This window comes from Pagrus pagrus, assembly GCF_965226575.1.
Source record: "Pagrus pagrus genome assembly, contig: HAP1_SCAFFOLD_377, whole genome shotgun sequence".
Classification (NCBI taxonomy): Eukaryota; Metazoa; Chordata; class Actinopteri; order Spariformes; family Sparidae; genus Pagrus; species Pagrus pagrus.
Window position 1 is genome coordinate 34,945 of NW_028175088.1, and position 15,053 is coordinate 49,997.

Below are 15,053 nucleotides of genomic sequence, written 5' to 3' on the forward strand. Positions count from 1 at the left end.
TTTTCCTCTCAGGCGCCACTTACGCTCGTTGAATGGATTATTGTTGCCAGAGGGTACCCCCGCGGGTCTCCAGCTGCACTTGGAGGAATAACAAACTACACCGGACTTCTCATCAGCATGAGGGTGACTCGATAATGACTGAATTTTGTTTTAGAGTGAACTATTCCTTTAAGTGCCCTTTTCAATCCTCGTGGGGGCGCTGTGGTGCCACCTTTGCACTTAAAAGGCCCAGACCAATATCTGATATCAATGTTCATGACTGGTGATGGATGTGACAAATTTGATGTTTGTAGGAGTTAGTCTGTACATACCAAATGGGAAAAGACATTAGGGGGCGCTACTGAGCTGTTGTGCTGCACCTGAGGGCAGTTGTGGTATCGAATTAACGTACACATGGATTAGAAGCTACGTGCCAAATTTGGTGAGTCCGCGAACATCCTAAAGTCCTCTAAACAGTGTTGAAAAAATGAAATTCAAACTAAACTGACACATTTTCAAACAGACTGAAACTTTATTTAAAATGTCTTTAATGAACAAAACAGCTGAAACATTGACACACCCTAAACACACATACGACGGCCAGACAACTGCAGCTCTGAGCGGCCATCTTGTCTCTCACTTCTTCTTTTTGAACCTGATGGACAAAACGGAGCATCAGCCATCTTAACTCTGTCGCCCAGAGAGAGACACAGAAAAAAGGTCAAACTCACCTGGAGTTGCCGGGACGCTTCCTGTCCAAACCTAGACGCTTCCTGTCTGCAAAGGACGGTCTGTAACGACACATAAGGGACAGACAGGTCACACAGATGAGACGAGTGAGACAGGTGTGTAGATGGACAAGTTTACAGATAGGTGAAGAGACAGACAGACAGGTAAACAGATATACAGACAAGTGTCTCACCCTGCTCTGTAGTGTTTGATGGCCTTGCTGCTCGTGTTGGTCAGCTCTTTATCAAACACAGACTTCCTGCCTCCTTTTCCTGCTTTCTTATTGGCTGCTGCACAAAGACACAGTTCACTTTCATCAGAGTGTGTACTGACAGTATACCCCCCCCAACCTTAATCCTGTGTCCTGATGCAGTGTTTCTGTGTACTGATGCAGCATTTCTGTGTACTGATGCAGCATTTCTGTGTACTGATGCAGTATATTTGAGCACTGATGCAGTATTTCTGTGTACTGATACAGTATTACTGTGTACTGAGGCAGTATATTGGACCTGCGGTCGGCGTATCGTCCTCCACCATCGCTCTCGCTCTCTTGGGTCGTCTCTCTCTCTTGGCTGCCCGCTCAGCGAACATCTGAGCCTTCAGGATCTCGAACTGAGCGCGCTCCTCAGACTGAAACACAAAGATCATCGATGGTACAGACAGATATCTCACTACGACTGTAAAATGTGAAGTTGTATGTTGGTATGTGATGTTCTGTATAGAAAACAGGATGGACCAGAGAACTTAGTCCCTGACACAACAAACTGACGTCAGAACCAGCTGCGTGGAAGCTCTACTGTCACTTCATGTCTCCTGTGTCTCTGCTGCACTTGAACACACCACGACTACAGCTGATGGCCAACTAGCTCGTACAAACTGCACAGGTGTGAGAGGCAACATGTCTCTGCACATAAACAAACTGCTGTTCTGCTGACGCAGCGTTTTTTCACTCGACTAACTAAAACAGACATGATTGCTGTGGCAACTCCCCTCTTCAGTTCTGGAGTTTAGATGAGAAATGCAGCTACAGGTGCATCACTGCACAACATTTAATAAAACAGATTCATCTGGAGATGTGTGAACTCGTTTGGCTTCAATAGAAAAGACTAATTTCCACCAAACTTCAAGCAATTTATCACTAATTTAATGAGCTACTCTGTACAAACGACGCAATGTTACCACACGTGAATCCTCTGCACCTTCAGACTCAGCTGGTCACTCATTGGTTCTTTTATTGATCAGTTTGGTTATTATTAATATTATTAATACCGTCAGCTCCTTCTTCCTTCCATCCTTCACAAACTTTTCTCTCTTCTTCTTCCCTCTCAGAGCAAGATCAAACTCCTGCAGAGCCTTCGACACTGGCAAAGAGGAGAACAAGTTAAAATACAGTCTGGAGTACTACAGAGTACTGCAGTGGAATAGTAGAGTGTGTATTAGTGCTGCAGTGTGTGTATTAATACTCACTGCGGCTCTGTTTCCTCTCCTGTTGAGTCTGAAACCAAACTCTCTGTGACTGACTGGAGTCCGAGCCATCGAGACGCTTCTGAGCCACACTCAACTACACACACACACACACACACACACACACACACACACACACACACACACTTTAACAACGGGTTTGACATACAAGTGACTTTTAATCAAAGAATCTGACACTTTTGTTCTGGTGACAGGAGACTTTCTGCTCTGTATGCGAGTGTGAGAATTCTTGCTTCTGATTGGCTGGCAGCTGTGTGACAGAGTAACCTGAGGACAGCATGCGTAATGGTGTACCTTAGCCTCGGATGCAGCCAGCTCTCTCTCCTCTCTCTCCAGCTTCACCACAGCTTCGATGTCTTTCTCCAGCTTAGAGATCAAGTCTCTGAACTTAAGGATGACCTCTGCAACACACACACACACACGCACACACACACACACGCACACACACACACACACACACACTTCTTACTTCCTGTTCTCTTCACAATCATAGGGTTAGGGTTAGACACAACCGTTAAACATCCGTTCAGTGTGATCAATCCTGTCATGTTCCTTGGATCTGTCTATTTACTGGACACACTGCCCTGTCTCACTGCTCACACTAAGACGTCCTGTTTGTCTCTCAGGTGTGCGTACCTGGTGGCAGGACTCGAGCCTTCACAGTGGTCTTGGCTGACTTCACCACCTCCTTTAGCATCTTCCTCTCAGATTCTCCAACCAGAGACACCGAACGTCCTGAACGACCAGCCCTCGCTGTCCGTCCAACACGGTGAACATAGTGCTTCACGGTGGACGGCATGGTGAAGTTTATCACCTGAGAGATGGAGAGAAAGAAAAAGGGAGGAACAGAGAGGGAAAAAGAGGAACACAGGGACAAAGACAAAGACAGGGACAGAGAGGGACAGAGAGAAAGAGGGAGGTACAGAGAGGGAAAGAGGAACACAGGGAAAGAGAGGAACACAGGGACAGAGAGAGGGAGGGACAGAGAGTAAAACGGACAGAGAGAAAGAGGGAGGGACAGAGAGGGAGAGGGACAGAGAGGGACAGAAAGAAAGAGGGAGTGACAGAGAGGGAAAGAGAGGAATACAGGGATAGAGAGGTGCAGAGAGAAACACAGGGACAGAGAGGAACAGAGGGACAGAGAGGGAGAGGGACAGAGAGGGATGGAGAGAAAGGAGATAAAGATTAGCTTCACTGAAAATGTCCTGGACAGACACATTGATCAAACAGTGTCTAAAATGGACAGAATGATGGACTTCATGTGAGGAGCTGATGGAGATACAAACAAACACCATAGTAACACAACAAACACTACGATAGCAATGACTCTGCAGTGATTCGCTAATAACCACATAGTAACTCTGTCCCAACACTGTGCTAACCTCACAGTAACTCTGTGCTAAACTCACAGTAACTCTGTGCTAACCTCACAGTAACTCCACAGGAATTATGAAGGGCGTGTGTCTCACTGTTTTAACTCCATCGATGTCCAGACCTCTGGCTGCTACATCTGTTGCCACCAATATATCGATCTGGTCATCTTTAAACCGCCTGAAGAAAACAAAGAACCAGGAGAAGAAAGTAGGTCATTTCAAACGAAACCACAATTTCACAGAACACCTTGTTTTACTAGCCCTTTTCACACAGAGACTTCGCATTATCGCCGCAGCGGCGGTTTGCCAACTCTCCACCGTTGGTTGTTCACACACAACCAAGCAGCTCTGGCGTAAAAGACGAACCAGTGTGCAATTCACACAGAAAGCCGCTGCGGTTCCAAAAGAGGCATGACGGTGCACGGTGACGTCTGTGTGGTTTTTTCTACGTGTTTCCCCGAGTGTCCTCCTGTTAATCTAAACATGTACCCGCTGACTGTTTATAATCTTATGGATGCTGTTATGTGTTGTGATTGAGATCCTGACCCACCAAGCATCCTGGAAAGTGACAAAGTTACGTTTTCACTCTAAATAACATAATTACATAATCACCATCAGTAAACAGGACGCTGTTTGACTCTCTCACTCGCGGGGAGGCTGTTTTCTAGGGGAAAGTTACCTGAAGGTAGGACCGACAGGGTGACAGACACTTCTTCACGTATAACTGTGGTATTTTTTTCCTCACATAAGTTGCCAAAGACACGACCAGTTACTACGTTACTGTTGTTTGGTCCTGTAACATTGCTTTGTGGGACATTTTCCTTTTATTTTGTTGAGTGAAGGATCTGTTTAGTTATCAGACTGTCAGATCGACACGCCCTGGCTCCGCGCCGCCGGCTTATCCGTTCACACTGGATCGGTTCGCCAATACTGCGCCTCTGATACTACCTCTGACACTACCTCTACCTGACACTACCTCTGACTCTACCTCTGATACTACCTGACACTACCTCTGACTCTACCTCTGACACTACCTCTGACACTACCTCTGACTCTAACTGACACTACCTCTAACACTACCTCTACCTCTGACTCTAACTGACACTACCTCTGACACTAGCTCTGACTCTACTTCTGACTCTACCTCTAACACTACCTCTACCTCTGACTCTACCTCTGATACTACCTGACACTACCTCTGACTCTAACTGACACTACCTCTGACTCTAACTGACACTACCTCTGACACTAGCTCTGACTCTACCTGAGACACTAGCTCTGACTCTACCTGAGACACTACCTCTGACTCTACCTGAGACACTACCTCTGACTCTGCCTCTGACTCTGCCTCTGACACTAGCTGACACTTCCTCTGACTCTACCTCTGACACTAGCTCTAACACTGACTCTACCTGACACTACCTCTGACTCTACTTCTGACACTACCTCTGACACTACCTCTACCTCTGACTCTACCTCTACCTGAGACACTAGCTCTGACACTAGCTCTGACACTACCTCTGACTCTACCTCTGACACTACCTCTACCTCTGACTCTACCTCTGACACTACCTGATACTACCTCTGACTCTACCTCTGATACTACCTGACACTACCTCTGACTCTACCTCTGACTCTACCTCTGACACTACCTCTGACACTACCTCTACCTCTGACTCTACCTCTGACTCTACCTCTGATACTACCTGACACTATCTCTGACACTACCTCTGACTCTACCTGAGACACTAGCTCTGACTCTACCTCTGACACTACCTCTGACTCTACCTCTGACTCTACCTGACACTAGCTCTGACTCTACCTCTGACTCTACCTCTGACTCTAGCTGACACTAGCTCTGACACTACCTCTGACTCTACCTGACACTACCTCTGACTCTACCTCTGACTCTACCTCACACTACCTCTGACTCTACCTCTACCCGACACTACCTCTGACTCTACCTCTACCACTACCTCTGACACTAGCTCTGACTCTACCTCTACCTCTGATTTACCTCTGACTCTACCTCTACCACTACCTCTGATTTACCTCTGACTCTACCTCTACCACTACCTGACACTACCTCTGACTCTACCTCTACCTGACACTACCTCTGACTCTAGCTCTGACTCTACCTGACACTACCTCTGACTCTAACTGATACTACCTCTGACTCTAACTGATACTACCTCTGACTCTACCTCTACCTCTGACACTACCTCTACCACTACCTGACACTACCTCTGACTCTACCTCTGACACTAGCTCTGACACTAGCTCTGACACTAGCTCTGACACTAGCTCTGACACTACCTCTGACACTACCTCTGACACTACCTCTGACACTACCTGACACTACCTGACACTACCTCTGACACTAGCTCTGACACTAGCTCTGACTCTACCTCTGACACTAGCTCTGACACTAGCTCTGACACTAGCTCTGACTCTACCTGACACTACCTCTGACACTACCTACAGAGGCGCAGCAAAATTTCACCCCCTGCCGCATCTGACACTTTCACACAGAGGAGGATGTGGAGAATTTGCGCAGGATCCCTGCACTCAAACGGCAGTGTGAATGGGGCTACTGTGTGTCTGTGTACCTGATGTTCTACTAGCTCTGGTTCTATGTGTCCCTGAGGGTCTCCTGTCTCTGGTTCTATGTGAACCGGTGGTTTTCCTGTATCTGGTTCTAAGTGTCCCTGAGGTTCTCCTGTCTCTGGATCTATGTATTACTGAGGTTTACCAGTCTCTGGTTCTCCGTCTGTGTACTAGAGGTTCTCCAGTCATTGCTTGTGTGTGTGTGTGTGTGTACCTGAGGTTCTCCAGTCTCTGGTTCTGGCTCAGTTCTCCATGCAGTTCTCCAACCTTCAGTCCCATCAGTCCCAGCAGGATGTGCAGTCTGTGAGCCTGCTTCCTCGTCTGAGTGAAACACATCACATGATCCTGGAACGTCCGAGTCAGCAGAGCTGACAGAACACACAGTGTTACTACTGCAGTCCACGCACTACTACATTATTAGTAGTATTATGAGTAATGCAGTATAAGTAAAACTACATTATTAGTAATATTTTGAGTACCCACCAGCCACTACAGCCTCTCGATCTCCCTCTCTGTTTGGTCGGATTCGGACAAACTCTTGTCGCAGAAACGGAGCCACATCAGTGTTGCTATTAACGAAAATTCTGATTGGCTGCTTCAAAGAGACCGCAGCCAGGTCCTTCACCTGCAGACAGAAGTCACAAGACACGGTGTAACACCTGGAGACAGAAGTCACAAGACACAGTGAAACACCTGGAGACAGAAGTCACAAGACACGATGAAACACCTGGAGACAGGAGTCAAAAGACACAGTGAAACACCTGGAGACAGAAGTCACAAGACACGGTGAAACACCTGGAGACAGGAGTCAAAAGACACACTGAAACACCTGGAGACAGAAGTCACAAGACACACTGAAACACCTGGAGACAGGAGTCAAAAGACACAGTGAAACACCTGGAGACAGCAGTCACAAGACACACTGAAACACCTGGAGACAGAAGTCACAAGACACACTGAAACACCTGAGGCGTAAGACGCAAGAAGTAGGTAAGTTAGTTGTATACCTCCTCTGACATGGTGGCAGAGAACAGCATTGTCTGTCTGTTGTAGGAACACAGTCTGATGATCTCCTTCATCTGTTCCTCAAAGTACTCGTCCAACATCCTGAGAAACACAATAAAACCCAACAGGTGAATCTTTCTTTGAATCCGTTTATGGATAGATAAATATTTCCTCAACTGCAGGTGTCAGTGTTTACCTGTCAGCCTCATCCAGGATCAAGATTTCGATGTGAGTCAGCTCAAAGCTCGGCGTGTTGTGAAGGTGATCAATCAGCCGACCAGGTGTAGCTATTAGAACATCTGGCCCTGCCCTCAATGCTGCCTCCTGAGACTTTAGGTCCAACCCACCTGGAGACACATAGGGACAGGTTTCCTGAAAACCAGACTCAGTCCAGACTCAGGTTAGCCCCTTGATTCCACTGGCCACGCCTGTTACCTGGCGCGTTACGCTGTTTTGTTCCATCGTTCACGTGACTTCATATCTCACTGGGAGCGTTTCAGAAGCGTCACGCCTGCCTGATGTGGGTTACTTGCTTAGATTGAGTTTATTTCATAATTTCTCCCTGATTTTTTTGCTTCTACTGTGGTTGCGTGGGCTATGTAGTTAAATTGAAGTGTTAATTGGTAATATTTCAGACTTTGTTGTGCTGTAGATCCTGAGTTGGCACAGGGCGTTTTATTTTGAAAATGGACTGGATGCCCCATACCATTCCAGTGTCTGACTCCCTGTCTGGCCCTATCTGCACAGATCGATGCAGCTGCGGTCATTTTCCGTCAAAAATAGAGTAGACAAGTATTCTCCGTGGACCAGAGCGGAGAGCCAGTTCTGGGACGCTGCTGAAACGTGCTGTTGTGCAGCTGGTGGAAAAATGAGCATTGAGTCCAGAGTCAGGCCGACTCCAGAGTGTCCAGCATGTTTTTACAGACACTGACAGTAAACAAGACTCAGCAAATAGTCATACCGACAGCCAGGCAGGTGGTGATGGAGGTGAACTGAGCAAGCTGACGGGCCACTGAGTGAACCTGGATCCCCAACTCTCTGGTAGGAACCAGAACCAATACCCGGGTCACCTGAGATGTCCTGGGCTTATAAACCAAACGCTCCAACACCGGCAACATGAAGGCTGCCGTCTTCCCTAAGGAGAGGAATCATTTCATTAATCTGTGTGGTTCCAGTACTATAAATTTGTCCCAGTATGCTGAACTACTACCAGTAATCTCTGTGTTACCTGTCCCAGTAGCAGCGCAGGCGCACAGGTCTCTGCCCAGCAGGCCGACAGGAACACAGGCCTTCTGGATGGGAGTAGGCTGCTTGAAACCCAGAGCTGTGATGGCCTGCAGGGACACAACAGGAAGTCATAAACAATAACAAGAAAACACAGCACCCCCTGGAGCCAGCTGGGCCCCTCCTGGAGCCAGCTGAGGACTCCATAGTTCTGCTGGGGGACTTGAACACTGATCAACAACAGAGAAGAAGATTTAAGATGTGGTTACCTTCAAGATGGGTCGGGACAGGTTCATGTCACCAAAGGTCAGCTTATCGTTGTACTGAGAAGCATCTTCATAGAACGACTCTGGGGCCTGAAAAACATGACTGTTACCATGGGAACACAGTGCAAACTGTCAATGAACCTGTGACATCATCAGCTCCTCTTCCTCACCTCCTCTCCCTCCTTCCTTTTTCTCCCTCGTCGCTCTTTGTTTCTCAGGGTGTCTGACAGGAAACAAGAAGTAAAAGCACAGGAAGTCAAAAATAAATATAAAATACGGAGTTAAAGTTTAAATTTTTACATTTTTAACACGTATTTGTGTGAAAAGTACAGTTCAGTCTCTTTGAAGTTTTCTGTTCAGGAATTTGTTTCATTGGACTGAATTATGATATGAACATATGATGATCATAATGTCAGTTTTTTGATTATCTGGTTCTTTAAACATCAGAATCAATGCAGTCTCCTTGGCTCAGCTGATTTCAAATGAGATGTCAATGAATCACTCAATTATCAGTCAATCAAATGAATTTCTTCCTCCTGTCAGAAATCTGAAATATCTGCCAACTCACCTGATTTGGTCAGAATTTCTTCATCGCCTGAGTCAAACTCATCTTCATCCTCATCCTCTTCTTCTTCATCATCATCATTGTCTTCATCATCGACTCCACCAGGGGGCTTCACATCATCATCATCATCATCATCATGCTCCTGGTTCTTCCCTGCAGAACCTTCAGCAGCATCACTCTCAGCTGATTTCTCCTGCAGATCAAAACAAACTCCACCTTAAACACAGGAAGTAAACCCAGACCAGGCAGGAAGTAGAACATTCCAGTGTACTCACCTCAGCTTTCCTCTTCTTCCTGATTTTATCTATTTTCTGGTCCAGAGTGGTCGCAGTTCTCTGTGAACATAAATTACAGTTTTAAAAAAATCCACAGCTGGAGTTACATAACCAAAACACTAAAAGAGTCTCAGATCAGACGTGACTGTGTTCAATATTTTGCTGCAGAGATGCGACGACACTGAAGATCAGGGCTTCATATTCAGGTGATGATAGAACGTGATGCCTCAACTTATTCAGGTCATTCTGATACGCCTGAAAGAACAAGATGAGAAGACTGTAGACACCTGAAAGAACAAGATGACAACACTGCAGACACCTGAAAGAACAAGATGAGAACACTGTAGACACCTGAAAGAACAAGATGACAACACTGTAGACACCTGAAAGAACAAGATGACAACACTGTAGACACCTGAAAGAACAAGATGACAACACTGTAGACACCTGAAAGAACAAGATGAGAAGACTGTAGACACCTGAAAGAACAAGATGACAACACTGCAGACACCTGAAAGAACAAGATGACAACACTGCAGACACCTGAAAGAACAAGATGACAACACTGCAGACACCTGAAAGAACAAGATGACAACACTGTAGACACCTGAAAGAACAAGATGACAACACTGCAGACACCTGAAAGAACAAGATGACAACACTGCAGACACCTGAAAGAACAAGATGACAACACTGCAGACACCTGAAAAAACAGGAGAACCCCACAGACACCTGAAAGAAAAATAGGAGAACCCTACAGACACCTGAAAGAAGGGCAGGAGAACCCCGGAGAGACCTGAAAGAACAACAGGAGAACCCTGCAGACACCTAATAGAATAACAGGAGAACCCCGCAGACTGTGCAACACCAACTACAGCAATACCAACATTGTTTATTAATCAAACCTTTCTGCGCTTCAAATCTTTTGCGCCTCCAGAACTTTGAACACAACCACGTTAGAACAGGTTCTACCTTGTTCTTGAGTTGTTTCATGATGTCAGACATCACCCAGTCGTCGTCATCGTTCAGTCCGTCTCTCTCTCCAAACTCAAAGTCAGTGTTGAAGTCTTTCGCCCCGTGACTCCCAAACTTCTTCTTCCTGTTCAGAACGATCGGCTCATCCTGAAACACACACACACACACACACACACACACATACATTATGCTGATTGTTTACATCTGTGTATATTTTGATGTTTTAGGTGCAGACAACAGAATTAGTGGATTTTCTGTGTAAACAATAAGATAAGTGACCTTCATTAAACATTACTGAACGTATTACATTTAGTTTCATAATTGTTGTTAAAACACAAGAAACTCTATAAACCTTCAAAGTCCACAGACGTTCTTTAACAATGTTCACTGATTTTTTTATTAAAGTCTGATAAAGTTGCTCTGTGACACATTTTCTAAATGTTAGCCACAGTAATGTTAAAATAAATGATTTGAGTTTATATTTCTATTCAAACTTCACTGATGTCAGATCAGAACTGAGTTCAAGAATCTGAACCAGGACAGAAATACACAAGATCAAATGTTGTATTCAGACTGATGGTACTGATGTTATTTATACTGAGGAAATGATTCAAAGTAAAAAAAAGTTAACTAACTGTAAACACTACAGAACTGAAAATCCATTACAATTATCATCTTAAATCTAACATCGTATTGATTAATGCACATAAATGTACGGATCAGGTGTTTTTCATGTGTGACGGACCTCCTGGCTCAAACAGCGGTTAATCTACTGTTTTCCAGCCGGGCTCTGGTTCGTTTCCAGCAGCCTGGTCGTGTCGTTTCTCCGGGGAGAGGGTTAGCCGTGTAGCCGGACAGACTCACCTCCTGGTCGGAGTCGGTGTCGGGTTCCTCCGGACTCTCCTCCTCGTCCCGGATCGTCCCGATCAGACCCAGCTGCTCCAACATGGTGGACTGCGCTGCGGTACCGGAACACGGACTGTGGACAGGTCCTGATCGAGTCCTGAACGAGACCTGAACAAGTTATCTGCCGTTTCTCTTCACACACACACGTGTGTGTTGACGGAAACGGGAAGTGAGAGAGAACTGCTTCCGGTTCATGAATATTTTTTCCTGAAAGGTGACGTCATGACCCGCCCTACTCTGCTTCTGATTGGCTTACGCTGATGTTCATACTCAAACTATAACCAATCAACATGACTAAACATAAACACACCCAATGACGGCAACGAGTACGAGCCAATCAGAGGCAGAGCAGGGCGGGTCATAACGTCCAACCCTGGTAAAAAGTGCTTCCGGTTCACGCCAGACAGTGGAGGATGGGCCATAGATATAGGCGCCACCTGGTGGACGTCCCGAGGAGAAACACGTGACAGTAATTACACACACGCAAATAGAAACGACGTCAACATGAAACAGAACTTCAGAAAGAAAGCTAAAATATATCTAATCAAAGAAAACTAAAATATATCTAAACAAAGAAAACTAAAATATATCTAAACAAAGAAAACTAAAATATATCTAATCAAAGAAAGCTAAAATATATCTAAACAAAGAAAACTAAAATATATCTAAACAAAGAAAACTAAAATATGTCTAATCAAAGAAAACTAAAATATATCTAATCAAAGAAAACTAAAATATACAAAATTGAATTTGGGCTATACAAATAAAATTTGATTTGATTTGAAATATAATAAATAAATCAAATGACATAAAGGAGAAAACAGAAAACTGATTTAATGAATAACATAATAAATAATAACAATAATACATCTGTGCTAACCCTGTGTTCTTTCACTGTTTTTCTGAAAGCATCAGATATTTTATTAGCTTCACTCAGATGATTTTTCACCAACAGAAAACAGTTTAGTTTTCTGAACCAGGAGCATCAGAACTATCAGAACACAGATGATCACAACACTGACGATCAGAACACAGATGATCAAGCTGTAATTGTTAATACCAACATTAAATCTGAGTTTTAACAGTTCAATGGATGAAACATTTTGTCTTCTGTTGTCTGGTTAGAAATATATTTACTTCAACATATCTTCATGTGATGACTTGTGTTTGAACTAACTGATTACAGTGTATTACTCAACTGATTATGAGTCAATATGCATCAGCGGCTGATCGTAGAGGGTTAGAGTGCCGCAGCACTGAGCTGAACCCGGTGGGTTCTGTCTGAAAGGCCCATCATGCTTGACGCAGTTCACTTCTCTTCAATACAAGAGAAAGTAGCTTTCAGGTGCAGGAAAACTGCAAATAGTCAGAACTGAATGTTTTCTTTTGCTTTCCTGGTCGCATTTTCAAACCATCAGGATCAGACCAAGCTTGGATTCAGACAGATGCAACTAATTTCAAGGATTTCTCTGAAAAGTTTGTTTAAGGCTGCTTTCAGTCCAGATCCAATATTTAACTTCCACAACAACACAATCACCAGAATAAATGTTGCCAGTAAATGTTTCTGCAAACCATGGATATATTGAAACTAACCCTAACCCTAGGTTGCAACTTGACGTTTCAGTTTTAATAACATGAGAGTCGTGTTTCCTCTTAAAGTACCTGGACTGTTCACTACAAACACGGCTGGAAGTTGTGCTGAGGTCTCCTTAAAAACATCCAGTGGTGTCACACATACAAATGTGGAAACGCTGGCTTTGTTGGCTTAAACGCCACTCCAAGACCAGGTAACTATCACACTTTACTGTTGTTGCTATGGCAATGTGGAAATAAAATATATTAAAATAAAATGATTTCATGTCTGTTATTGTGTGTCTTTATTTGAGTATTGTAAACATAAAATGCAAATCCCTTCAGTCAGGAAGCCTCCACTGATTTCTAAATAAAAGCAACATGGTAAATGTGATTTCACATCAGTTAGTCAGCCAATAATAATTAAATACATAATACATAAACACAATATATAAATATTAAATTACATATAAAATTATTAACAATTTTAAAAAATAACTACACCACCTTCAAACTGTGCTTCAGAGAAAAATCGAGGCTTTTTCATTTGAGTTATGAGACTAATAATAGCTGATAATGATGAAATTCCACAGACCAGATCTGACTTCACCTCTGACTGTGACAGTCACAGTGAAACCCTCTAACTGTGTTGACCTGGCCCCATGTGATTGGCTCCTGTTACCACCCCCTACAGAACATAAATAACCAAACCAAGTTGCAGTTAAAGGACGATGGTGCATTTAGTAAATAAACACTAACCGATCAAAGGGAAAAAGTCCAAAACAAGCTAAGAAACGGGCCAGATGGGCCGGCCAACATAAACAAAAGAAGGGCGGCCTCCAAGACAATCCACCCAGGCCGTCCGAGCTGGAGACTAACCCTCTACTCTCACATGAAGAAAGAAACTAACCCTAACTGAAACAAAGCCACGAAAACAGGACTACCAAACCATAAAACATAAAACACAACGTAATACCGCAGTCATCCTCCGTCCTTTGGTACAGTACGGTTGCTCATGTATGATCACAAGCACGGGTGTGCAACGTGGACAAAGCATAATATAGTGTAATTATGATGTATTACGGCATTTGCATAATCAAGAAATCCAGGAATGTGTGAGGGCCGTCTATCACCAAAACAACACAAAATATTCAGTAGAGCCATGTTCTCTATGATGTCCTCTATTGTGCGGCGACCGCGCTACACGGAATGACGTATGTACAAAATGTAACGCTGCTCAGGCCCGGTTGTGGCCGGACCAATGTGAGTGCAGGCCAGCGGGGGACTGGGGTGGAGGGACGATCGTGCTTCGGCACGGTACAGAGCAACTGGGCCAAGTGTGAGAGCGTCCTCAGCATCAGCCACAGTTACACTGGATTTTATTCTTCAGAGTCTTGAGATTTTACTTCCTTTACTTAAGAATCCTTGGATTGAGCACCTGGGTCTGATACCTCGAGACATAATTCCAAAGAAGGACATCTATCTCCGCGAAATTCTTTTACTTGCATGTAAGAAGGCCACCACAAGGGGCTGGTTGAAATGTGACCTCCTAGTCCTGGACAGAGGCTGGACATTGTTGAAGAAAAACATGCCAAGGAAAAACTGACTCATTATCAAGTACCCATGCACAACACTGGTTAAAATGGACTGCATATAGGATAAAAAGTGGTTCATGTGTTCAGCTGGTCTGAAAAGAATACATGAGAGTTTGTTAAGAGAGTGTAGTGACCCCTACACACCCATTCTTATGTATTTTTCTGTTTTGTTGTAGTTTTCTTCAATGTAAAAGCAAATGACAGAAAATAATTACTGACCACTGTCACAGATGAGAGGAGTTCAGTGATGATGGTAGGACGAGTTTGGACGCTGGAGGAAGAAGCAGCAAGGCTCACCAGAGGGGAGAAGGTGACAGAGTTGCAGGCAGAGACGAGAAGGTAGAAAAGCAAATGGGGATCATCGGTCACAGAATCTGAGACGTTCAACTACAGCGGAGGCACAATGATTGGGTGCTGAGTGAGGAGCTTCTATGCTGCAGGGTTAATGAGTGGATTGATTGCAGGTTATGAAGATCGTCCCAATCAGACTGCTGAGA

The 15,053-nt window shown here is 44.5% G+C and overlaps 1 protein-coding gene across 2 annotated transcripts; it reads right to left on the reverse strand.

The window, feature by feature from the left end:
• Positions 1–489: 489 nt before the first annotated feature.
• Positions 490–11,563, reverse strand: ddx27 (DEAD (Asp-Glu-Ala-Asp) box polypeptide 27). Of its 2 annotated transcripts, none has more exons than XM_084384520.1 (21): positions 11,348–11,563; positions 10,481–10,630; positions 9,509–9,568; positions 9,237–9,426; positions 8,839–8,891; positions 8,672–8,758; positions 8,407–8,512; positions 8,140–8,313; positions 7,375–7,525; positions 7,181–7,280; positions 6,657–6,798; positions 6,388–6,541; positions 3,663–3,744; positions 2,830–3,007; positions 2,488–2,594; positions 2,176–2,269; positions 1,978–2,069; positions 1,218–1,338; positions 902–995; positions 711–770; positions 490–634 (listed from the first exon to the last, which is right to left on the reverse strand). In XM_084384520.1, the coding sequence occupies exons 1-21, from the start codon at positions 11,429–11,431 to the stop codon at positions 616–618; spliced, it is 2,298 nt and encodes a 765-aa protein (XP_084240646.1). In that variant the 5' UTR covers positions 11,432–11,563; the 3' UTR covers positions 490–615. The 2 variants fall into 2 exon arrangements, with proteins under 2 accessions (XP_084240646.1, XP_084240645.1); XM_084384519.1 differs by having other exon boundaries at positions 902–998; positions 11,348–11,562.
• Between the last annotated feature and the right edge of the window lie 3,490 nt (positions 11,564–15,053).

Excerpts from the sequence above, each read along its gene's own strand:
- ddx27 (XM_084384519.1), bottom strand. The coding sequence starts at position 11,431 with ATGTTGGAGCAGCTGGGTCTGATCGGGACGATCCGGGACGAGGAGGAG. Across the intron at positions 7,281-7,374 it reads ATCCTGGATGAGGCTGACAG|GATGTTGGACGAGTACTTTG; the intron begins GTAAACACTGAC and ends TGTGTTTCTCAG. Across the intron at positions 2,070-2,175 it reads GGAGAGGAAACAGAGCCGCA|TGTCGAAGGCTCTGCAGGAG; the intron begins GTGAGTATTAAT and ends CCTCTTTGCCAG.